General features: G+C 46.4%; 1 protein-coding gene and 1 pseudogene across 1 annotated transcript; one reads left to right on the top strand and one right to left on the bottom strand.

Moving 5' to 3' along the window:
* Nucleotides 1-456: 456 nt before the first annotated feature.
* Nucleotides 457-5,540, top strand: LOC125532899 (uncharacterized; annotated as a pseudogene).
* A 16,303-nt stretch (nucleotides 5,541-21,843) lies between these two features.
* On the bottom strand, nucleotides 21,844-23,068 carry LOC147991655 (uncharacterized). The gene is made up of 3 exons (XM_087538758.1): nucleotides 22,964-23,068; nucleotides 22,414-22,863; nucleotides 21,844-22,107 (listed from the first exon to the last, which is right to left on the bottom strand). Exons 1-3 carry the CDS (start codon nucleotides 23,066-23,068, stop codon nucleotides 21,844-21,846), a joined length of 819 nt encoding a protein of 272 aa, XP_087394884.1.
* Nucleotides 23,069-25,326: the final 2,258 nt, after the last annotated feature.

Genomic DNA, 25,326 nt, shown 5'->3' with positions numbered 1-25,326 from the left:
CCCCTCTGCTGTTAAGACGGTTCAACAGTTTGAGCACGGACCAGCTAAAGATAATTGGATGCGGAACCGATATTCAAATCGCACCCCACCTGCTATGTTGCGCACATGCGGTGTGTACGCAGCCCGCAGAATTGCTAGCACCGGTACTTTTTTTGTTCAAACGTTGAATCGGTGGCATAATCATGGCGAGAATGCAATGGATTACCTGAACAGGAGATCCACGGCGAGTGAGATGAAGGAGACCGATAATTTTTCAGTGACGAGCGAACTCTGCAGAGGGATCAGGATTGGCTTTCCTTTGGAGAGCTCGCCTGTCGCCACCGATGCTATATGGAGAGAGATCTGGAACTCATCTGCCGACGACCCCACAAGTTAGTCAAATACTTGGAGGAACTATTTGAGAGCCCACATGTCAGTATGAGCTTGAAGTCCACCTACCACATTTTCACACCTCAGATGGAGGTACTCCTTGTAGGACACATATAAGGCCGACCCCACAAGTTAGTGAGAGACTTAGAGGAATTAGTAACTGAGAGCCCACTTGTCAGTGTCGTGGACGGTCAAGTGAAGTTGACCTACCACATCTCCTCACGCCCAAAAAACATGCTCATCTTTCATGCGTCGCAAAACTCACCCCACCTATCAGGTTATTCTAATCCTGCACGCAAAAAAACGAAATAGCCTCTCTCTTTCTTTCTCTCTCTCTCTCCCTCTCTCTTTCTCTTTTCTCTCTCTCCGAGATTCAAAATCATTGAAGGGGATCGCTGACAAACTGCAGTGAAGCAGATCCCCCCACAATTTAGAAAGGTGTGACTTCCGAACAGTCAGTGCATAAGATTCGGCAATCAAAGGTTAGTAAAAAATTTATCAACGCACCTTTTGCGTGGCGATTCCTGATACACGAGATTCAATTTGTTAATGAATTTTTTGTGGTCGGGATTCATAGAATAAGACTGTTTAGTCTTACACTGTAGCTTTGATTTGAATTTGTTTTTTGTTTTGTATCCTCTCGTCCTTGTAATACAAGGTTGTTACTTTTGTTAGGTTTCATGGTTATCTTTGTGTTAAGTGTTGCACAAGAAAATTAGCATGAGAGGATCTCACTTTGGTTGAGGTTGTAGTTTAATGAAAAATTAATATATGTATATATTTATATTTGTTAATTACATAGGACTAAAAATATATCTCTGTTGATAACGACTTCGAAAAGTTTCAACACTGATACTGCAGGTTTATAACCTTTATATTTTTTACGTCTCTTTTTCGGGGCAGATGTTCAGGAGTGCGTCATCTGGTCAGGACAACAGGGACGGTTGGTCTTTGAACGACATCGGCAAGGATTTGGGAGGCAGGTAATAGTAAGGCAGTTGAACATTAGTGTTTGGTCTTTTATTCCTGGGACGTTTGCTGTCAAGGTGTCACCACTGAGAACACCAAATAGTAGATCGTTAACAACAACAAAAATGATTTATATATCCTGGATGAATGCTGTAATATCTGTTTATCATGTGCATCTACTTTGCAGTTGAGTATCGAGAGGTGGAAGAAAAAAAATTACTACAAAACGAGAAGAAGATCAAGGATGCAGATGCTGTCAAACACGCACATGCCATGCGGGCTGGAATAATTGGAGTCAAGAGTGAGATACAAGTTCTTGGCAAACTCCCCAACCAGGAGCATGGTGTGCAATAGACACCTTCCAAGAGGAGCATTCTAAGCAGCAGAGACTCCTCTAAGCAGATTGTCCAGGTAACGACAAAAATATCAAACGCTGGTTTTAACGTATGTGCAAGCTTTGGTCGCACGTGCATCTCATTATTTTTTGGTTTGAAGGCACAGATGCCCACAAAGGCGCAGAGCGGGCGTTGTGACGGCCCATCGTTTGTAGGCGGTCATAATGAAGAGGTGCAGGGTAACAGAATTTCCTTTGATGCAAGCAGAAGGATCATTGGCAACAAAAGCATTGGTGTTCAAGGATTCGGTACGGTTTGCACAAGCAAGAAGAGCCTAACGACAAAATCAAACATAGGAGCAATAAGCTCTACCATACAGCAGAATCAGAAAGCAATACAGGTGACAGCATATACGAACGTGCAACAACATTTAAAGCAAATGTATATTTTTTTGTGAGCAATTTTTTCTTTGTTTTCATCTGGTATATTTAAATTGCAGTATCTTCCACACGTAGGTGTACGAGGAAGGAAGCAAGTATCGTGGTAGTCCACGAATTGATGAAAACATAAGGCAAGGTCCTTTGAAAGGATCACCTGTGGCGTTCAACATGAGGGGTCCTTCCAAAGGATCTCCGATGGCATTCAAAATCGTCAGCGAAATCACCAATGCACGGAGGTTGTTGCCAAGATTTGCTGGACAAGAGAGGCATGGGAAAACAAAGGTGACGTCGGAACTATGCTTTTTCAATTCAACACACAAACAGTTTTATGGGAGAACAGGGTAAAGTGGAGAACAGGAGGACGGCTGTCCGTCTTGTACGGCTGTATGTGCAGTTGTTCTTTTATATAGGATGTTATTGTGCGTCTCCGGTTGTATGGTGTAAACAGAAGCACATATGTGCCTCTTTGTGCAGATGTGTGTCTAGCATGGTTGCATTCGTGATGTGAACAGTGCCTCTGGTGTACTACTTATACTCGTTGAAGAGGCACGGGTCTGGTTTTGGTATACCAGATGAGCCCTGATGAGTCATATAAATCTTTTGTTTAGAAATTAAAAAAAATGCATATGCTGCTCTGGATATCTAATTCTGTTTCTTGCCATGTGTTCAGGATTTGGCGGAGGGGATAACAGACGAGGGAATGAAATGTCATAGTTCTCCATCCATTTCGAAGGAAACGCAACGTTCACAGCAGCAAGTAGCGTACAGTGCCAGCACGGATTGCATGGTAGAAGCAGCACAGTCCCTTGGTTGCTCGAGTGCCGGAGAAACAGGGAGCAGCATTGCACAATCCAACATTGGAGAGGCAGACTCATTTATGGATTTGGTTGTGGCATGCAGAAACGATTCTGCTGCGCGTGACAAATAACAGAGCAGCAGCAGCTCCGCTGTAAGTGGACCTATGGCTGGTGATGAGACTAATGTCGTCAGAAGTGAATGCGATCAGACGAACGAAGACACGGTGGACAGAATCATCATGGCGCCGCCGACCATTGTAGAGAAAGAAATGGATGACATGTTTAAAGATTTCATATACCCAACGATTCAGGAGGTCACCGAAGCTGTCGAACCAGAAGGTGGTATGGTATTCGGATCATTGGATGAGTGCTTTTTCTTTTTCTGTAGATATGCTAGAAAGGTTGGCTTTGCTGCCAAACGATCAACGAGCAGAAGATCGACATATGATCAGCAGCTTGACAAGCAGGTTTTTCAGTGCACCAAGGAAGGGCAGAATAAAACAACTGAGAGACATGTTAAGGAGAGAAGGAGCAACTGCTTGATCCGGACAAGTTGCCCAGTCCAAATAACATCCAAGAGGGATACATACAGGAGGAAATGGTATCTGAAGAATGTGCATCTAGAGCACAACCACGAGCTTCACCCATCTGATTGGATGCTGAAATTCATGAGATGCTATAAGAAGATGACACCTCAGGAGAAATTCTTTATACAAGTGTTGCATAAGGCGAGGTTAGAACCAAGGAAGGTTATGCAGATTTTTGCTGCCATGGGGAAATCGAGGCGAGAAATTATGTTCGACCCGATTGACATAAGCAACATTGCATGCCGGGAGAGGGCTGGAGAGCGCGGCACTAATATCGCAGACACCATGAAACTGTTTGCTGATATGCAGAGGCGGAGGCCGGGATTCCACCATGTGGAAGAGATAGAGAACAATGTAGTGCGCAGCCTGTTCTGGACAGACTCCCTGTGTAAGATGAATTATGATCTATATGGAGATTTCATGTCTTTTGACACCACATTCTCTACGAATATATATGGCTTGCCATTTGCACCAATTATAGGTGTCGACAACCACGGGTCGACCGTCCTATTTGGGGTAGGCCTTTTGAAAGATGAGAAAATAGGGTCGTTCAAGTGGCTCCTAAGCACTTTTGTTGAGGCAATGGGAGGTAAAGAGCCGAAATACATAATAACAGACCAGGACCAGGCGATGAAGACTGCAATAAAGGAGGCTCTTCTGAGGACGAGGCACAGGTTCTGCTGGTGGCATATTAGGAAGAACCTGAAGGAAAATAACGCAGTAGTGTTTGCGCAGCACCCAGGGATGTGTGATGATATATTTCGAATCATCAAAAACTCACTAGATCAAGACGAGTTTGAGCGTGCCTGGAAAGCAGCAATTTCTCTGCACAAGGCGGAAGGCAACAAACATCTGAACACGCTATGGGAACTTCGAACTTTTTGGGTGGTCGACCTACTTCAAGGACGGTTTCTATCCTTTCTCGTCAACAACCACTCGAAGTGAGAGCACGAATTCTATGTGGAAGAATTACGTCGACCACTCGGACACTATAAAAAGGTTTGTTGAAGCGTATCACACGATTCAGCAAATTGCCTCGCCACGCTTGACAAGAAAAGATACCGAACAGAAGAGAAGACGCCATCACTAGAGACGGGTTTTCTGATTGAAAGACAAGCAAGTCAAGTATACACGAATGAAATTTTCAGGAAATTCCTGCTGGAGCTATGGAACCGGACTTACTTCAAGTGCTCTGATCTGGCAAAGGGAAGGCAGTATTTTTTTAAAAAGATTATTGATCCTGGAGATAAAGTGTGGAGACCTTATCCCGGCGAGGAATTTGATAGGTCTGAGTTCAGGGTAGACGTGGATGAGCAAAAAGAAATATACAGTTGCAGCTGCAAGAAAATGAGTAGGGATGGCATTCAGTGCTGCCATGTGCTTAAGGTGATGGACCAAACAGGCATGGTCGATCAACTTCCAAAATCCTTTGTCATCCCCAGATGGACCAGGAATCTATCAGAGAGTCTAAAAGTTCTGTCTACAAGTCAAGGTGATAGCATGAGCATACATGACGATGAAACTATGAGATTCGGCCTCGCTTACGCTGAGTTGTCGGATATCTGTTCAAATGCATGCAGAAAAGAGAAGGCATACCTTGTGCTGCATGAGTGTACGGTAGACATGAAAAGAAAAGTCATGGCGGCACTTGCCAAGGAACCAGACACATGCATTCTTGTCGAAACTCTCAAGAACCCTCCCATGAGTGGCTCAAAGGGTACGAAAAAAGGAGATCGAATCAAAGCTGGTTCTGAGAAGAAAGGAAAAGGCTTCAAAGCCGCAACCAAGTGCGGCCGTTGTCGAGAAAAGGGTCACAGGAAAACAAACTGTCCGGATAACCCAAAAGTGCAAGAGAGGATGAGGATTGAAGAGGAAAAGAGGAAATAACAGCTGGAGAAGAGGGCAAGGTCAATGAAATGGCCGACAACACCGACAACACCATCGAGGACATCAAACGGCTCAGGACAATGCACTCCAAGCCTAGGAGGAAGATGTCAGACGCCAGCAATTCCAACGACCCCACTGACAGCAGGGAGCATTTAGCAAAGTCTTGCATCTACGCCAAAATCAAACATGACACAAGCCAGGCACACAGAATGCGTGCAGGGAAGCCCGGGACAAGGCACGGAATCTGCGTAGTCCATTTCCAGAAAGGAAAGGTCTGAGTGGAGACTTTTTGGTACCGGAGAACAGTACGAATAGAAAAATTAAAAGGTAATAATGCAGCTTAAACAGGACGTGAGGAAAAAATAGTGATGACTGCAATCTTTCACTTTGTTTTTATGTATGAATATTAATTTTACAGGTAAATAGGTTGAATAGCTACGCAGAAGGGTCGGTTTGCACAAGGGTCGGGAAGGAAGTATGGATCGTTGAACATTCAAAAACAAGGCCACACGTGGAGCGATGCAATAGCAAGAAATTGGTTGGGATTGTTTATTTTCTTGTGCTGTGGTTATAAGAATGGGTTGTAAGTTAATTTGCTACAATTATAGAAACAAAAAATTTAAACAAGAACGCCTTTTGCTTCTTTATGTTTTTTTTACTCTGCGGACAAAAATATCAGAGGCACAGGTTTCCTTGTTATTTTCCGCAGCCTCCTCGGTTTTTGCACGTGGATGTCGTAAGCATACAAGCATGCTTCTCTGCTGCGTGACAGAGAGATAAAATTAACCTAAGGGCACATGCAGCCACGGCCATGCCACCGCTGAGTGTTCAACCGTGACTCTCACGGTTGCATGGTCACGCCCGCCGTTATGGAACGAATACGTTTTTAAGCACAGAATCTGGGTTGTGCTTCTGGGGATGCATAACCGTGGCTTTCGTGGTAACCGTGCCTCGCCTGTTCTAACGCTGTTCTTCTGTTATGAATGCATGACTGTAAGTAGTTCAAATAACCTTGCTTGCGATGCGTGTCCAACCGTGCCTCATGTGCCTTCACGCGGTGCTTCTGTGATGCAAAGATTTCAAACACAATGGGTCATGGTTGTGGTTGCGTTTCTGTTTTTACAAATGGATATAGTGCCTGGCAGTAGGTTCACGACGTTTGCTGTTGGTACTAAGGCACATGGAATCATGGCCGTGCCTGTGTGTGGCATGTAGAACAGTGCTTTACAATGCCGAAGGCAGGATTGTGTGTCTCGTTCTTGAAAAGCCGTGGTTCTGCCATCACTTCATTCACTTGGTTTTGTCCGCGTTTTAGTAGAATCATCTACAAAGCAGAGGCACGACCTTGAATCTTCTAGTGACTTAATTGTAACACGCACGTTTGCTTTCCGCAATTAACGCACGAATGTGACTCCACGTAAAACACAAGCATGCCTCCCTGAGCAGCTTTACCTTGCCACTCCTGGTTATAGATCAATGGATGCATTTGAGCACAAAGAGACACGAAGGTGACCTCTGACTTGAAACACTGACAAACTTGACGGTTCGTGCATTTGAGTTAAAATGTTACAACGAAAACAATTGTAACACGGACAGTTGTCCATTTCTATTAGGTTTCCGTAGTAATTGCACAATCGTGACTCCGGGTAAGAATAAACCATGCCTCTTCACTGACTCATTGTGAATACAATTAGAAAACCTCTGTGCGTGACTATGTAATTAGAAGACCTTTGTGGGCTGTATGCCCGTGCTTGTGACCCTTGAAACTAAAACACAGAGTAAACGCCCGTGCCTCCATGCTGTATGTACGTGCTTATGCCTGTACAAGGAAATACACTTCTAAAAACAGGGTTTCTCGTATAGGCCATTCTGTGCCTCACAGAGTAAACTCCCGTGGCTGTGCGTAAGACTAATGTTAGCATGACTCTATGTAATTCCACAGACCATGCCTCTAGGCGCTTCATTCCCGTGCCTGTGATAATTGTGATCCCGTGTAAAACGCAAGCATTCCTCTCTGGGCCTCCATACCGTGCCTCTCCTGGTTTTAGAGTTAATGGAGTTATTTGGAACACAAAGAGACACAAACGTAGACACGAACTGTTGTACATGCCTGTGTGGCATGTAGAACAGTGCGTCACAATGCCAAAGGCAGGACCGTGTGTCTGGTAGATGACAATGCCAAGACATACCGTGTGTCTGGTACGTGACAAGCCGTGACATGAGCGTTTCAGCAGAATCATTTGCAAAGCAGAGGCACGGCCTTGAATCTTCTATTAACTTAAATGTGAACGTGTCCGTGGGAAATTTTGTTGCTCGTAGAGGCAAGATGACTGTAGAACCGTCCTTCTGACGTCAAACAGATTCTTCTATTGAATGTGTGCCATAAATAATTAATACACGGACGGGCACGCCCCATGCCTGGTCTGCGTGTGCAATAGTGCATCTCCTACCTTGAAAGCCGTGGTTCTATTTAATGTTTCAAGCAGTCACCTACCATTGAGTTGCTACGAGTAGTACCTAACCCGGGCCCCTCTGTCAGAAAGAAAAATAGAAGAAGTAATTAATCTGGACCCCTCCGCTCCCTGTCGTGGGTATTTAAGGCGTCTCGTGGATTGACAGGCTGTAATCCATTTCTCCAGATCCACCTCGGTGAGCACTGGTCGTGGGCGGTGCCACCCCAACAACGGAGGTGGAGATGGAAAGCGCTGCTCGTAGCATCAAGATGTCGAGAGTGGCGCCACCGGCGACGCCCCTTTCTGGTGGTGTGCTGGTCGTCGGAGGGGATGGAAGCGGCGACCGTGCTCCCTCCCGTTCCGATGAGGAAGAAGAGGGATGTCGTGCGGACCGCATCAGCGATCTCGCCGACGGTGTCCTAGGTGAGATCATTTCTCGTCTTGCCATCAAGGATGGCATCCGTACTCGAATCCTCGCTCGTCGCTGGCGTCCTTTGTGGCCCATCGCTCCTCTGAATCTCGACTGCCGCGAGATCTCTGACACTCATCTTTTTAACGATGGTGAAAAAGTTCATATCGAGACCATATCTCATCTGTGCGCCTTCACCAATCAGCCCGTTCGTAAATGCTATTACGGAACGCGGCTCTGTCGAAATCCCGTTGTTAGTCTTCCGGAATCCATTCTGTCCGGCCATGTTGGCTTGGTTAGACGCCTCTATTCCGGCGTGCTACCTACAGTGCAGGCCCTCCACCGTTGATGCGTGGCTCCGATCCTGGAATTTGAACAATATCCAGGTTCTTGAGTTCTATTATCTCTTCCCAGAATTTCTGACGCAAGAGGCAACTCTATTGGATCTATGCACTTCAACTACACCCTCGGCACGGGAGTCCGTGTTTCGGTTTTCCTCCTCTCTCCACACCCTCGGCTTTGCTCTTTGCCAAATAGCAGACAATTACGTAGGAACGCTTAAGCTACCACTGGTGAAAAGACTCTCGCTTGTGGAGGTTGATATATCAGACGCGTCGCTGCAAAGCATAATCCACTCTAGTTGCCCTGCACTTGAGTCTCTCCTGCTTGTTTGCAATAGAGGAGGTCGTCGTGTCACAATAAACTTGTCTAACCTTGTAAGCATTGGCATTTGTTGTCCACACGAGGAACTCATTGTTGAGGATGCCCGTTCGCTTTGACGGTTGATTGTTGATTGTCTGGTTGACGACTGTTCGATAACCATTGTCTCTGCACCTAAACTGGAGACGTTGGGTGAATTCGTGTTTGTGTCTCCCTCGAAGCGTCTTGAGGTACTGACTTTCCTTAATACTGGAACAGAGGTGTACTCGTTCCGATGTTTGCTCTATTAATTTGTTGGCCTTTGTTGTATTCTTCATGCAGAGTCAGGACTTGGAGGTAACCGCTGTCTCTGCGTCTGAACCGTATCCATGTCGTCTGACGTGTCTTGAGGTATTGAGTTTTTATGATACTTCCAGCTTAACTTTATTTGCGAGGAAACAAGTTTTATTTCATCCAACCTTTATGCTATTAGTTTTGTGATCCATCTTCTGTTTACTTTCATCAAGGGTGTTAAGGCAGTCAGTCTGACAATAATGCGTCAATCTGTCAAGACCTTGCTTATCTACATTGATTATAAGGTGGACATTGTCGTTGATTTGCTGCAATGCTTTCCAAAACTGGAGAACTTGTTTGTCGAGGTGATGATCTTCAGAAATTTGCATTCTGTAGTACTCGTTCCTTTTTGAAATGCTAGACTTAATTTTGACTGAAATTGGTGCTCCCGTACCTACACATGATTTATTGTTGGATACATCCACATATAAACAAGTCTATGTCTAACTTCTTGTTACGGAGGTGGTAGTACTAATTGTTGCATTTGGTTTTTTGATGGTCTGTATCTCTTTTTATAGACGCTAAGTATTTTCAACCTATCATTTATATTTTAGGGATCATTGATTTCTCATGGTGAAAAAAACAAATGGCGTCGTAAGTACCGGCAGTTTCTCAAACATCACGACTTTTGTCTGAAGACAGTATCGCTGGAAGATTATGTTCGCTCTGGGAGTTACGCTAAATTTGCGATGTTTTTTGTTCTTAGTGCAAAGGATCTGGAGACCATGACCATTAAGTTTACCTCCCCTCCCGCAGAGTTCACGAGAGTATTTTACGAAAAGCAACAAAGGGTTCTGGAGTGGGATAGAAGGGCTTCTAAACGTGCACGTCTTAGATTATCATCAAGTTGCAGCCACGGGCGTCCGCATTTAAGAAAGAGGAGTCTTGAATACCTGGATTTGACGGTTCCGTTCAGGTGTGGATGCTGAAATCAGGCCTTGTGTTAGTTGACCAGGTGTATGGAGTTATTTGTTGTTGCGTTCTTTTGAGCTTGGGTTTTATGTAAACTTTATAAGACTATCGTTGTAGTCTTTGCACCGTGTGTAGGCTTGTATGTTTTTGTGTTGCGTGCAGTCATGAAGGAAATGTTTGGTTTTGCAGCTTTGTACGGCTGAAGGACCGTAAAATGCTGTGGCACCAAGGTTAAGAGACATAAAGTAGATTTAATGTTTCAATGGAGAGATGAGCGCTGCATGTGTAAGCGTGCTATCTTGTATGTACGACGGTGCCTGTCTTATATATGTACCTGTATCACTGTCCATGCTTTTGACCTTGTGCTGGCACTGTGATTAAAATTATCTGCTTGAATAACGTGCCTTTCACAGCCACCCTACTGTGCGCGTAGAAAAGGAGCAACGCCAGCTGATAAAGTGCTTTTTCTACTACTAGATGTGTGGCCCTCGTTGCATGACTTTCATGCGTTTGATAGTGGCTCTTTGGTACAGAACTGTGGTTGCAGAGAGTTCTTGCCCGTGCTTTTAAGGACAGTGTCTCTTGGATCGGTCATTGATTGCCTCACAAAGTAAACAGTGAGGGTTCACATCTGAATCCAGTTCTGTTATGTTTCTGTAGTAAGCGCACGAACGTGACTCTGCCAAATACTCAAGTATGCCTCCATGGGCTTCTCGTTCGTGCCTCCGTCTAAACGAGTCGACGGAATCATTCGAAAAACGGACACAATCGTACATGACTCTACATAATACCACGTGATGCCTTTGTGGATTTGATGCCCGTGTCTACGACCCTTATCACTAAAATACAGAAAGTCACAAACGCACATAACCGTGGCTGCAGAGACTTTATCAGGAAAGAAGCGTGACGCAATTCAGTACGGAACCGTGTCTGTATCGACTTCATGTCTGTGCTTTTAAATACAAGGAAATAAGCTTTTAAAATGAGTGTCTCTCATATAGGCAATTCTGTGCTTCATAGAGTAAACGCGCGTGGCTGTGCGTAAGACAAAGGTTCAGTTCCGTGGGCTAGATGCCCGTGCATCTTCGTCTGATCGAGTCTCGCAGGCGAGCATGAACCTGTGTAATACCATCGACCATGCGCAATAAACACATGATTGTGACCCTGCCTAATATTAAAGTATGCCTTCATGGGCTGCTCGTCCGTGCTTCTCCGTCTGAACGAGTCTACTGAATCATTCAGAACACAAACACAAGTGAACATGACTCTATTCAATAGCACACGATGCCTTTGTGGATTCGACGCCCGTGGCTGTGACCCTAATTACTGAAACACTAAAACAGAAAGATTGCAAGACCATGCTTTTTAAAAAACGCGCAACAGCGATGACATCTGCAATTTTGTCCCTGCACTGTGCCAAACCGTACCTCGTGTGCATAATCGTGCTTGCGATGCGTGTCCAACTGTACTTCATGTGCCTTCACGCGGTGCTTCTGTGATGCAAAGATTTCAAACACAATGGGTCACAGTTGTGTTTGCGTTTCTGTTTTACAAATGCATATAGTGCTAGTGCTTGGCAGTAGGTTTCCGCCGTTTCCTGTGAAAGAATTACGTCTTTACGTGCTAGTGAAGCACGTGGAATCACGGGCGTGCATGTGTGGCATGTAGAACAGTGCTTGTCGTATCACTTCACGGCCGTTGTGTGGTTCGTGTCAAACCGTGCGTTTGCCATGGTCGTGCCTGTGTGACAGGTAGAACAGTGCGTCTCGAATCACTTTTCTACAAAATCATTATCGTCTGTGTGTTTGCTGACAAACCGTGGTTCACTGAATCATTCGAACACAAACGCTAGCACAAGCGAGCATGACTCTATATAATACCACACGATGCCTTTGCGGATTTGACGCCCTTTCCTGTGACCCTTATCACTGAAACACAGAAAGTCACAAATGTACATAGCCATGGATGCAGAGACTTGAATCCCTTTTAGTTAATGAAATGTACGGCATGAGCAAAAGACCGTTTAGCCATCTACCGAAATACCGAGTTCGCTGTTGGTAAGGTTACAGATTGAGCAAAAAAGGTACGGGCATTGTTTCAGCACACCTACGTAAATTCCAAATCGGAAAGTGGCGGGAACATCTAATTCCAGCACTGTTTTCAGCACTTACAAATGAATGGATCCTTTAAATCCAGGTGCTCAACACATGCGTGCCTTAGATCCAAGTTCCCGTGGTTGCAACTTGGCGACAACCTAAGGCAAGCATGTTTAGAAGCCTTTTTGTCCCACTGAAGCACGTCTTGTTGCTGTTTGTAGAATTCCTCCGTGAAGTGTTCCTGAAGAAGAAACTTGATCCTCATAGTCTGCAGCTGTGCTGCGTTGAGAATAAAGAATGTTGCAAATCGAATGCTTTTTTTCGCGTTGAACATAGCTTTCCAGCGTCAGTGACTTCAAACGAACGTCATGATGGTGCTTGCAAGAATAGTCGTTCCCAAGAGTTTCTTCATTAGAGGTTATTTCCTGAATAAACATGAATATTTGAAATGGTTAAGCTCGATAAAGAGTGATTCTGCTGGAAGGAATAAGTCTGTAACCTCTGTTGTAATAAAAGCTTTCTTTTTAGTTTTGTCCTGATACTCGTCCATGATTATATACACCTTTGTCCATTACATACAAGTTTTCCTTTTGTTGAATGGAGTTCTGCACCATGCATGGTATGTGTTTTACAATTTGTGTGAGAAGCATCACCTCGATATACAAGTTTTCCAAGCTTTGGAAGTGTTCCACCAAGGAAAATACTGCGTGCAGGTCATAATCCATGCTGATAGACAATGTCTTGATGGAATGAACCGCTGTAGATGTGCTGACTGTCGGCAAACACTTCATGTAGAGTAAAACATAATATTAGTAGAGTAAAGATTGAATTGCATGGAACTTGTTCGTACCAAATGAATGGAGGTGAAAGTATTGTTGAAAGTCAGTACCTGAATAATTATACGGTCATTTGTGATGCCGGATTCACAGAAAATATTTGATAATTTGCCCATGACCTGTAGTTTAGGTGCAGAGGTGATAACTACCCGCAACTTTTTGCAATCACCATCATAAAGCAATCGTTGAAGTGACGAGGCATCTTCTATAACAATTTTACCATAGTAACCAGAAATGCCGATGCTTATAAGGTTAGGTGAGTTTATTCTGATGGAATGGTGCCTGACTGTCCAAACAAGCAGCAGAGACTCAAGTGTAGGACAAGTAGAGCTGATGATGCTTTGTAATGATACGTCTGATACATCAACATCTACTAGCGAGAGTCTCCTGAGCAGTGGTAGTTTAAGCACCCGTGCATAATTGTCTGGTAACTTGCAAAGAGCAAAGGCGACGGTTTGGAGAGAGGAGGAAATCTGAGGGTTTAATGCTGGTGGTGATGGCATGAGTGAAGGGCATGAGAATGGCCCTATGTCATGTTGTCTCAAGCATGGTGGGAACAGGTAGTAAAACTCGAGCACCTATAGATTGTTCAGTCTCGGGGATCGAAGCCAGTCGTCGACCGTGGAGTGCCTGTAGTCGAGGTAGGACGCCGGAATCCACAGGCGGCGAACTGCACTCTGACGCCCGGAGAGGATGGCCTCTGGAAGGTACGAATCATCATAGGAATTATCTTCACCGACATGTTCTCCTCTAAAAAAAGTTCCAGTGTAGGTTACGCGGACGAGTTCCTCCGGTGTGGTGGAGTTCGCGGTGACCAACTCGAAATGTACTTGATCTAGAGGGTTAAAAAGACGTGGGACAGGGATCTCACGGCAATCCAGATTCAGAGGAGCGGCGCGCCAAACAGGGCGCCTCCGACGTGCGAGGATTTGAGTGCGAGCGCCTTCCTTAGTGGACAGGCGGGATATGACCTCACCGAGGATGGCGTCTGGGAGGTCGCTGATGCGGTCAGGACCAGACTGATCTTCTTGATCCTCGGATTCGGTAGGCGCACCCTCGCCGCTTCCAGCCGCTACCGCCAAACCACCAGATGAAGGGGTCGCCGGTCGCGCGAGCCTCGCCCTCTTGGTGCTCGGGGCACCGGAGTAGACCTCCATCTCCGTCTCCATTGCTGGGATCGCGCCGCCTGCGAGCGCCACTATCTTTGGCGTGGATCTGTACAATCCAAGAAAGAGGGTGTGGCTAGGGTTTCGAGACGCCGTCCGTCCGCCTTAAATAACCACGAGCCAGACTGGGGTCACCGGAGGAGACGTCCGTCGGACCCTTGGGTTTCCGTGGCGGCACCACGTGGTGTTCACACCCGAAAACATGGAGACGCCCGCCGAAACGTTGTGTTTCCGCAATCAACGGACGAACGTGGCTCCTCACAGAACATAAGCATGCCTCCATCGCCATCCCGACCGTGCCTGTCCTGGTAATATAGTCAATGGATGCATTTGGAACACAAAGAGACACCAAGGTGACTCTGGATAATTACAGGTCATGCGTTTGTTTGTTTGACAACCGTGCCTGTGACCTGAAACATTAACACACAAAAAGTCGTCTTCGTGCGTAAAGGATCGTGAATCAAGGATGAGGCGGCTGCTGCGGGTTTCCGCTATAAACGCACGAACGTGATCCATGTAAATACAAGGAAATAAGGTTTTAAAAACAACGTCTCTTTTATAGGCTAACCCGTGCCGCGCAGAGTAAACGTCCGTGGCTGTGTGCCATAGGTTCATCTCCGTGGGCTAAACGCACGTGCATCTTCCTCTGATAGAGTCGCAGTCTAGCGTGACTCATTGTAATACCACCGACCATGCCTTTGAGCGCTTCATGCCCGTGCCTGTGACTGGAACACTGAATCAAGGATGAGGCAGCTGCTGCGGGTTTCCGCTATAAACGCACGAATGTGATCCCATGTAAAACATAACCATGCTTGTCTGGGCTTCATGGCGGTGCCTGTGCTCGCGGACAGTTCAATGGATTCATTTGGAACACATAGACAAACTAACGTGATTCTACACAATGGCAAGCCGTGACTTTCTGGGACTCACGACCGTGCGAGCAATATACCAGACCAGCGTCTCTCGAATAAGCCATTCCATGCCTCACAAAGTAAACAGTGGGTGTCCTCATCTGAACCAATTCCGCTGGTTCTGCGCCATTAGAAAACGAATGTGGCTGTGCGTAAGACAAAGCTTTGCCTCTGTGGGCTTAACGACCATGCTTCTTCATCTGATCGAGTGGACGGAATCATTCAAAACACAAAGACAGGCGAGCGTGACTCTATATAATACAATACCATGATTTGAGGACTGTACTCCCATGCCTGTGAACCTTAACACTATGACACATACATCGACAAACCTCCACGCTTCTATCGAATAATATACGTAACATCAAGAAAAAAGCGTGACCCAACTGAGTACGCGATTGTGTTCGTAGAGAGTTCATATCTTTTGAACTTTTATTAACAAGAGTTCGTGTTCGTAATACAACCGACCATGCCTTTGAGCGTTTTATGCTCGTGCCCGTGACCCTTAACACTAAATGCCCGTGCGTGTCCGTCAGTCACTGGCTAGCGTGACTCTATGTAATACCACCGACTATGCCTTCCTATAACCCGAAACACTGATCAAAGAAAGGAAGGAATGTCCGTGCCTTCATGTGTGCACAAGACATGACTCTAGTTGGTTCAAAAATGTTGGCTGCAGAGACTTCACGTCCGTGCTTTTTAAAAACAACGTCTCTAGAACTGGCCATTACGTTAATGTTCATCTGTAGCCATAAACTTGGAATGAACGTGACCCAGGAAAGTAAAACACACTTGTTATCAAAGTTACTGACGGCACGAGGTAACGGAAGACAAAATAAGAAACTTTTAGTGCACTGCTTAACAGCTTCAGGTACGAGGATCAGGGTCGCTGCTGTCTGCTTAGTCCGGCGAGACTTCTTTTTTGGTTGCTCGGCGCGAAGTTCCTCGATATGTTTCTTCATAATGTATGATTGCAGCTTCAGCTCGTCGCGCTGAAGTTTGAGCTGCACCTTCTCACGCATCAGAAGTGCAATGATGGCATTCTTCTCTTCGTCCAATTTCGTTGATATCTTCAGGAAGTCTTCCACAGCATTGAACAAGTTCTTCATCTGGTCAAAGGAGAAGATGTCAGATTGATGGCAGGACGCACCCTCATGAACATCAGGACGAAGCTCACCACAATGATATATGTTTCATAACTAAATCAAGTAGCCGAAAGAAAGAAAAAACGAATGAAGCCGAAGCAGAGCGAACTAACAGATGAGGAACCCTCGCCAGCCGAGATCTTTTCCTGCGACTGGACATGGCGCTCTAGAGGAGTCTCCTTCTGCACAGCCATGGCTGAGAGTGTCAGGATAGAGAAGTGCAAGAGGGGTGGATGGCCTGGAGGCGCACAAAAGGACGAAGGGGATGTGGCTAGGGTTTCGAGACTCCGTCTGGCTTATTCACGTTTCACAACTAAACCAAGTAGCCGAAGGAAATAAAAAACGAATGAAGCGGAAGCAGAGTGAACTTACAGATGAGGAGCCCTTGTCAGCTTGGATCTCCTGCAGTGTCTGGACACTGGGTTCCGCAGTAGTCTCCTCCTGACCAGCCATGGCGGAGAGGGTGAGGATAGAGAGCACCAAGAGGAATGAATGGCCTGGCGGCGGGCAGAGGATGGAAGAGTATGTGGCTAGGGTTTTGAAACTCCGTCCGTCCGCCATAAATAGCCGGAGCCTGGCCTCGGGCGACGAGCCAGAGCGACGTCACCGGAGGAGACGTCCGTCGGACCCTTGGGTTTCCGTGGCGGTGCCACATGGAGTTCACACCCGAGTAGGTGGAGACGCCCGTCGAAACGTTGTGTTTCCGCAATCAACGCACAAACGTGGCTCCGCGTAAAACACACGCATGCCTCCCTCGACATCCCGACCGTGCCTGTCCTGGTAATATAGTCAACGGATGCATTTGGAACACAAGACACGAAGGTGACTCTGGATAATTACATGACATGCGATTTGTGGGCCCGGGTTAAGTACTACATGTAGCAAGTCAGCAGGGCCCGGGATAAATACTTAACTCCTGACTTAATCTGGACCCGTGTTTAAGTCGTTTCCTGGATGGACAGGCTAGTCCATTTCTCCAGATCTACCGTCTGTCTAGATCCATGCCACAGATAGCGGCGCTCACAGGCGGCGCGATCCCAGCAATGGAGACGGAGATGGAGGTCTACTCCGGTGCCCCGAGCGCCAAGAGGGCGAGGCTCGCGGGACCGGTGACCCCTTCCTCTGGTGGTTTGGCGGTAGCGGCTGGAAGCGGCGAGGGTGCGCCTACCGGATCCGAGGATCAAGAAGAGCAGTCTGGTCCCGATCGCATCAGCGATCTCCCGGACGCCATCCTCGGTGAGGTGATCTCCCGTCTGTCCACTAAGGAAGGCGTTCTCACTCAAATGCTCGCACGTCGATGGCGTCCTTTATGGCGCGCCGCTCCTCTGAATCTTGACTGCAGTGAGATCCCTGTCCCACGTCTTTTTAAGCCCCTAGAAACAGTTCATATCGACGTATTATCCATGCTCCCCAGTAAGGATGTCATTCGCATTAGATATTTTGGAACTCGGTGTAGTTTTCAACCTGACGTTGATGGTTCGTGCCTTCCGGAAGCCATCCTCTCCGGTCATGGTGGCACAGTTCATCGTCTCTGCATTCCGGCGTGCTACCTCCACTGCAGACCCTCTACATTTGACGCTTGGCTTCGATCCCCAAGACTGAAGAATCTCCAGGTTCTCGAGTTCTATTACATGTTCCCAGGTTTTGTTGGAAAAACCATCACACTACCACACGAAATCTCTTCGTCTGCGCCCTCACCGCCGACTTCCACGCTGCTATTTTCCTCCTTACTGCACACCGTCACATTTGCTCTTTGCCAGATACCTGACAAGTATGCACGATCATTTAAACTTCCACTCCTCAAGAGGCTTTCGTTTTTGGAAGTTGATATATCAGACGTCTCACTGCAAAGCATAGTCAGCCATGGTTGCCCTGCCCTCGAGTGGCTCCTGCTTGTTTGCAATAACTTGGACCACTGCATCATAATAAACTCAGGCAAAGTTGAAGTCATCTGTATCCTTTGTGAGAATGGTGAACTCGTTGTTGAGGATGCGCCCTCACTTAAACGATTGATTCACGATATTCAAAGCCGGCACTTGCAGATAACTGTCTTTCATGAACCTAAGCTTGAGTGTTTGGGTAATTTTTATGAAGGATTTCCTGAATCCAAGATTGTTTTTGGCTCTACAGTTATCGAGGTGCTCACCTTTTGCACTATACTCTTTACTTGCATTCCTTGAAGTGTCGAAGTTTCATGTCACGCGACTTTTTATCCAGCTAATTTTATGATTTGTGCTTGTCGCAGGCTTTGTCTGTAGTCAGCCTATCAATGGCGGTTCAATCTGTGAAGACCCTGCTTATCCACATGTCATTAAATCTGAACAAGGTTGTTGCCTTGATGCGATGCTTTCCTAGCCTAGAGAACCTGTTTATCGAGGTAACGATTTTCAGAGACATTGAAAGCACATACAATGCACAACGTACTACATTTGAGGCCTCTACCTCCTTTTGTACTCCTCGAGTATTCTCACTCTTCATGCATTTTCAGGGAGGAGTATGCCGTGAGGAAGGTGTAACAAATAAGTGGCGCCACAAGCACCGGGTGTTTCTGAAACAGCATGACATACGCCTGAAGACAGTAATGCTGGAAAAATATGTACACTGCAACAAAAACATTGAATTTGCAAAGTTCTTTGCTCGGAACGCAAAGGAGTTAGAGACTATGAGGCTCAAGTTTCTCTCCCCCCAGAGAACATCACTGGAGGATTTTATGAACATCAAGAAGAGGTGCTTCAATGGGGCAACAAGGCTTCTAGACGTGCTCGTCTTATATTGTCAGGGTATTATAGGCATATGAACTTGGATTTAAAAGTACACATCTGGACAAACCAGTGTCCAATCATGGATTTGCCGGATCCATTGACCTATGGATGTTGAACACAGTTATCCGGCTGTCAGAGGTAGGTGTTGTTGCGTGCTTTCTAGTTTGGACTTCGAGCTTGTACTTTATCCATTGTCTGTAGGGTTGTCAGGAACTTGTTTTTGTGATCTTCAGCCGTCAAGCAACTTACAAGCTCAAAAAACTATCAAGTTTTCATGTTTTTGTGCATCGTGTGTATGTTTGGATTTCCTTTTGTGAATAGAGCGAGCGACTAAAATCATCTGGAATACGCAGTCATGTGTGATGTTACGGCCCTGCCTCTCCAAATAACTCGTTAGGTAAGGTATTTTGCAATACAGAGGCGGGCGTGCCTCTTGTACCTGTAAGACTGTGCATTTGTTATCACTGCACGACACTTTCTTTGTGCATGTCCGTGACTCTGTGGTGAACATTTTGGGTGGAAACACGCTTCCCACTCTAGAACATAGTGTCTTGTGGAAACATGACAGTGCTGTTTCTGTGAATCGAGACGTGCTTGTCGTGGAACCGCTGTGCTTGTGCTTTGCTTAAAAGCGTCACCATCCATCTTCTTCTACTCCGATCCAAGTATCTGGCCATCAGAGCAAGAGCGAGACGGTGAGAGATCGGCGATGGAGGCGATTCAGGCGACCACCGTACGTCTTATCGAGGTGTTCAGGGAGAGCAACCCGCAGCCCAACGCGCTGCAGCCCCTCCAGGTTCTGCTGATGTCCGCCACGGCGCGTTCCTTCTTTGACGCCAGCTTCGCCGCCTAGCTCAAGGGTGCACTGGAAGACTTCATCCACTAGTTCAGCTTCGCCAACAGCAAGGTGAAGGACCTGACTGCTCGCCTCCATTCCATGGGTCGCCTCCGTAAAGACTGAGCCTCCGCCTCAGCTTCCGCGACCCGGCTCGCCGGCCTCCATGGGAACGATCTCTTTCGCGCGCTGATGGCCCTGCAGCTCCCGGTCGAGACGCCGCCGGAGGAACACCTGGAGGTCGCTCTCGCCGCGCAGCGCCTCAACATGCATGATGACATCGACAAGTTCAGCCAGATCTATGGACAGATTGTTCACGAGGACAGCTGCAGCGCCGTCCGCGAGTCGAGCATGGCGGCCTACTTCGACCACAGGCAAACTTTGGCGAAGCTCTTTCAGGAGCGCATCCACCTCGCCGCCGCCGCCCCCATTTCTCGTCCAACCTCTAGACCATCAAGGGCACAAGCCCGGGCGCCTTGATTAGGTCGTTGCCTTGGCTCTCTGTTCATTTGCTGCAAGCCACATCCCACATGCTTGTAGGCAAGTTCTATATACTTATGCTAGCTACTACTACTTTTGAGTTTCTAGTGACCCAGTCGATCTATCATGATCAGGACTTCTATTTATTGTGTGTGCTCTACTATGAATTTGACTCTAATATCGTATGCATGTCGTTAATTTCCATTGTTAATTAATACCATCGGTCGTTTAGTATTACCAACTTAGTTTATCTCTTGTAATCCACTTTTTATGCATCTCTCTGTATGCGTGCGCATGTATAGCCTGTTTCATTTGTGGTGATGTTAATCTACATGCCTCCTCGTGCCTCTTGTACCTGTAAGACTGTGCGTCTGTTATCACAGCATGACACTTCCTTTGTGTATGTCCATGACCCTGTGGTGAACGTTTGGGTGGAAACATGGTGCACAACCTAGAACATAACGTCCCGTAGAATCACGACAGTGCCGTTTATGCAAATTGAGACGTGCTTGTCGTGGAACCACTGTGCTTGTGCTTTGTTTAAAAGCGTGTCGTCGCTATCTTTTAAATATAAGGAAATATAGATAGACACGAACATGTACGCCTTTTATATCGAATAATATATGTAACATCAAGAAAGAAGCATGACACAACTTAATACGGAAGCATGTCCGTAGGGAGTTCACGTCCGTGCTTTTAAATACAAGGAAAATAAGATTTTAAAAACAGCGCCCCTCGCATAGGCCATTCCGTGCCTCACAGAGAAAACGTCTGTGGTTGTGTGTAAGACAAAGGTTCAAAAATAGCGTCTCCCTAATTTGCCACTCATTGCCTCACAAAGTAAACAACGAGTGTTCATATCAGAACCCAGTTCTATTCGGTTTGCGCAACAAACGCATGAACATGACTCTCTCTAATACTAAAGTATGCCTCGATGGGCTTCTCACCCGTGCCTCTCTGTCTAAACGAGTCGACAGAATAATTTGGAAAACAGACAGAAGCGAACATGACTCTATGTTATACCACACGATGCCTTTGCGTAAGACAGAGGTTCAGCTCTGTGGGCCAAACGCCTGTGCATCTCCGTCTGATAGAGTCACGGGCTAGCATGAGTCTATGTAATAATACTACCGACCATGCCTTTGAGCGCTTCATGCCCTGCCTGTGTGCAGCTTGAGCTTGTCATAACGTATGTGTCGTACTGAAGGGCGAGCTTCGCCTTCGCCTTCTCATCAATAGGATTGATGGAAGTCTCAAATAAAGCAACAACACCAAGCATCCAACAACAAGTCAAGACAGTTTCAAGTTGAAGGAAGTCTCAAATAACCGCTGGGGCAACAACAAAACAAGCCCGAAACATAACAAGTTCATTTCAATAGGTATGGTAATACACGGCAAGTACTTGGAAACAAGAGCTAACATACCAAGTTCATTTCACATCGAAAGATGGCCCAGCCAGTTCTAAATGAGGTTGATGGTGATCATCATCCTCAAGTCACGGCGACGGGTGTTCGCAAAAGTGAGTAGGATGCCCTGACCTACCCGAAGATTCTTGCCATGAAGGAACTTCTTCCACCCCGCCCGGTTGAAGACAGTGCGACCGTCCGTGTCCACTGCGTAGGCACAGGTGGTGATGGAGCCCGTTCTGGTAAGGCGTAGTCCAGCAGCCATGCCTTCTTCATGCGTCTCGATGCCACAACTAACAGATAACCTCTTAGGTAATTTCTGAAAATAGTTGGTATGATATATGAGCATGTCACGTGCAATTATGAGCAAATCATACACTTGAAGACACATATATCATTGGGTTCAACACTGAGCATATATATCATCGCATCACTACACTAGACGCTAATCATCAAATTACTACAGTAATTAAGCATACCATTAGTTTACTACGTACACTAACCACATCATCGCATATTACTACACTACATAAGGATATATCACAGTACTACAACATGCATATCATATCAACTAGTACACTTATTAAGCATGCATATCGTGTAATTACCACAGTAAGTAACATACCATGATATGCTGTTTAACATTCGTCCTTGTGAGGCGTGTCACGAATGGCATCCCGATGTAGTCTTCATGTAGTGGAAGCATGTCCCAGAGGTTGCACGTTTCATCGCTGCTCAGCTTCAGTCTTTGGGCATAGAGTGCTTCATCAAGTGGGTTCTCATCATCATTTGAATCCTCACCATCGTCCTCCTCATGAACTTCATCCTCACTATCGGAAATCAAATTCAGATAGATAACAGAAATCCTTGGCCTTTCTGCTCTGAAGGAGAAGCTGATCAATTCACCCCCACTAAGACGCAAGCGGACGATGAAGTGATTCCATTCATCTCCTCCAATCTGGGTTATCATTCGCCCCTTATCGACCTGCATAGTGTACGGCCCCCCAAGAGCGTCGAAGGTCACGGTGTCTCCGACGAGCTCATTGAATGCCAATCTCACATTGCAAGGGACGATCTATGCAAGATAAAAACAAATAACAAACACAATGCATTAGTGGAAATAGCAATAAAAAACAAAATTAATGAACTATCGGAAGGTTCATATAAATTGTTACCGCTGCAAAAACAAAAGTAGGCTGGAAGTAGATGCCGAACAGCGTGGCAGTACAAAGGCTGGTCCGGCACCGTGACTTGCATAGTCGACACGGTGCTTCCTCCATTCTACAAAGAACATATTGAACTCTAAGTTGAATTGTACGCTACCATAGTACAATACACGGTGCTTCCTCCCTTTTCCCTGGTACGGCTCAGATCCTACACTACGACATCCATCAATCTAACAAAGAACCATCATATCTATCAACAAATCATCTACCGCATGTATCAAATAAAATTTCTGGATTAGATCTGCGCCCGGAGGGAGACGCATGTGGTTTGGGAAGGGAAGAAGATTCGCGAGGGGGGTGAGGGGAGATCTCACCTACTTGCCGTAGTTGGTGGCGGCCACGCAGATCGGGCGACGAAGAGATGCGTGGTCGGGAGCTGGCGGCGGCGGCGCTAGTCGAGAAGGGGAGGAATAAGTTGAAAATGATGTGGAGTACTAGGTGCACTTAGCCAAATGTGGTACATGTGGTGGCGCGTTTGTGTGGATGACGAGGGGACCCTAGGAGTCGGTACCCATAGAAAAAAATTGGCATTTCCAACTGCCTCACGGGTATTCGAACCAATTCGGCTGATGCAGTGTGTTCGGCCGAACCAATTTGAATTTCCTTAAGACATTTATCTAGACACAGACACACGAAAAAAGCATGCACCGAGGCTGTCCTCCATGTGTGGCATAAGTGGTCCTGTGAAGCTGCAACTAGGACCAATGTTGATATATGTTGTTATTAGCTAGGGTACCAACACTATTTATTGAGGAGACGCCCGTCGGACAACTGGGTTTACTGAGCAACGGCATGTGGCGTTCACAGCCGAATCTGAGGAGACGCCCATCGAAGCGTTGGGTTTCCCCAATAAAGGCACGAATGTCATGCAACGAAAACAATTCTAACACGGACAGTCGCCCGAACCTATTAGGTTTCTGCAATAAACGCATAAACGTGACTCCGAGTAAGAACAAACTATGCCTCCGAGGGCTGGATGTCCATCTCTCTCCTTTTGACCGAGCCCACCGACTCATTCGGAATACAATCAGAAAACCCTTGTGCGTGACTCTATATAATAGCACGCCATGCCTTTGAGGGTTGTGTGTCTGTGCTTGTGACCCTTGACACTGAAACACAGCCAGCCACGAACGTCGACGCCTTTATCAAGAAAGAAGCGTGACACAATTCAGTTCGGAACCGTGTCTGTATGGACTGCACGTCCTTGCTCTTAAATACAAGGAAAGCGTCTCTTTTATAGGCTAGTCCGTGCCTCGCAGAGTAAACGTTCGTGGCTGTGCGTCATAGGTTCATCTCCGTGGGCTAAACGCACGTGCATCTTCCTCTGATAGAGTCACAGTCTAGCGTGACTCATTGTAATACCGCCGACCATGCCTTTGAGCGCTTCATGCCCGTGCCTGTGACCGGAACACTGAATCAAGGATGAGGCGGCTGTTGCGGGTTTCCGCTATAAACGCACGAACGTGATCCCATGTAAAGCATAACCATGCCTGTCTGGGCTTCATGGCGGTGCCTGTGCTCGCGGACAGTTCAACGGATTCATTTGGAACACGTAGAGAAACTAACGTGATTCTACACAATGGAAAGCCGTGACTTTCTGGGACTCATGACCGTGCAAGAAATATACCAGACCAGCGTCTCTCGAATAAGCCATTCCGTGCCTCACAAAGTAAATAGTGGGTGTCCTCATCTGAACCAATTCCGCTGGTTCTGCGCAATTAGAAAATGAACGTGGCTGTGCGTAAGACAAAGCTCTGCCTCTGTGGGATTAACGACCAGGCTTCTTCATCTGATCGAGTGGACGGAATCATTTGGAACACAAAGACAGGCGAGCGTGACTCTATATAATACAATACCATGACTTTGAGAACTGTACTCCCATGCCTGTGAACCTTAACACTATGACACATACATCGACAAACCTCCACGATTTTAACGAATAATATACGTAACATCAAGAAAAAAGCGTGACCCAACTGAGTACGCAATTGTGTTCGTAGAGAGTTCATATCTTGTGAACTTTTATTTACAAGAGTTCGTGTCCGTAATACAACCGACCATGCCTTTGAGCGTTTTATGCTCGTGCCTGTGACCCTTAACACTAAACGTCCGTGCGTCTCCATTAGTCGTAGGCTAGCATGATTCTATGTAATACCACCAACTATGCCTTCTTGTAACCCGAAACACTGATCAAATAAAGGCAGGAATGTCGGCGCCTTCATGTGTGCACAAGACATGACTCTAGTTGGTTCAAAAACTTTGGCTGCAGAGACTTCACGTCCGTGCTTTTAAAAACAATGTCTCTAGAACTG

This window comes from Triticum urartu, chromosome 1A, assembly GCF_056163025.1.
Source record: "Triticum urartu cultivar PI428250 chromosome 1A, HENAU_Tu73, whole genome shotgun sequence".
NCBI lineage: Eukaryota > Viridiplantae > Streptophyta > Magnoliopsida > Poales > Poaceae > Triticum > Triticum urartu.
This window is presented reverse-complemented; position numbering and strand designations above follow the sequence as displayed.

Coding starts and splice junctions, on each gene's coding strand:
- LOC147991655 (XM_087538758.1), bottom strand. CDS start 23,068: ATGGAGGAAGCACCGTGTCGACTATGCAAGTCACGGTGCCGGACCAGC. Junction 22,864..22,963: donor CTACTTTTGTTTTTGCAGCG/GTAACAATTTAT, acceptor TATCTTGCATAG/ATCGTCCCTTGCAATGTGAG. Junction 22,108..22,413: donor ATGTTAAACAGCATATCATG/GTATGTTACTTA, acceptor AACTATTTTCAG/AAATTACCTAAGAGGTTATC.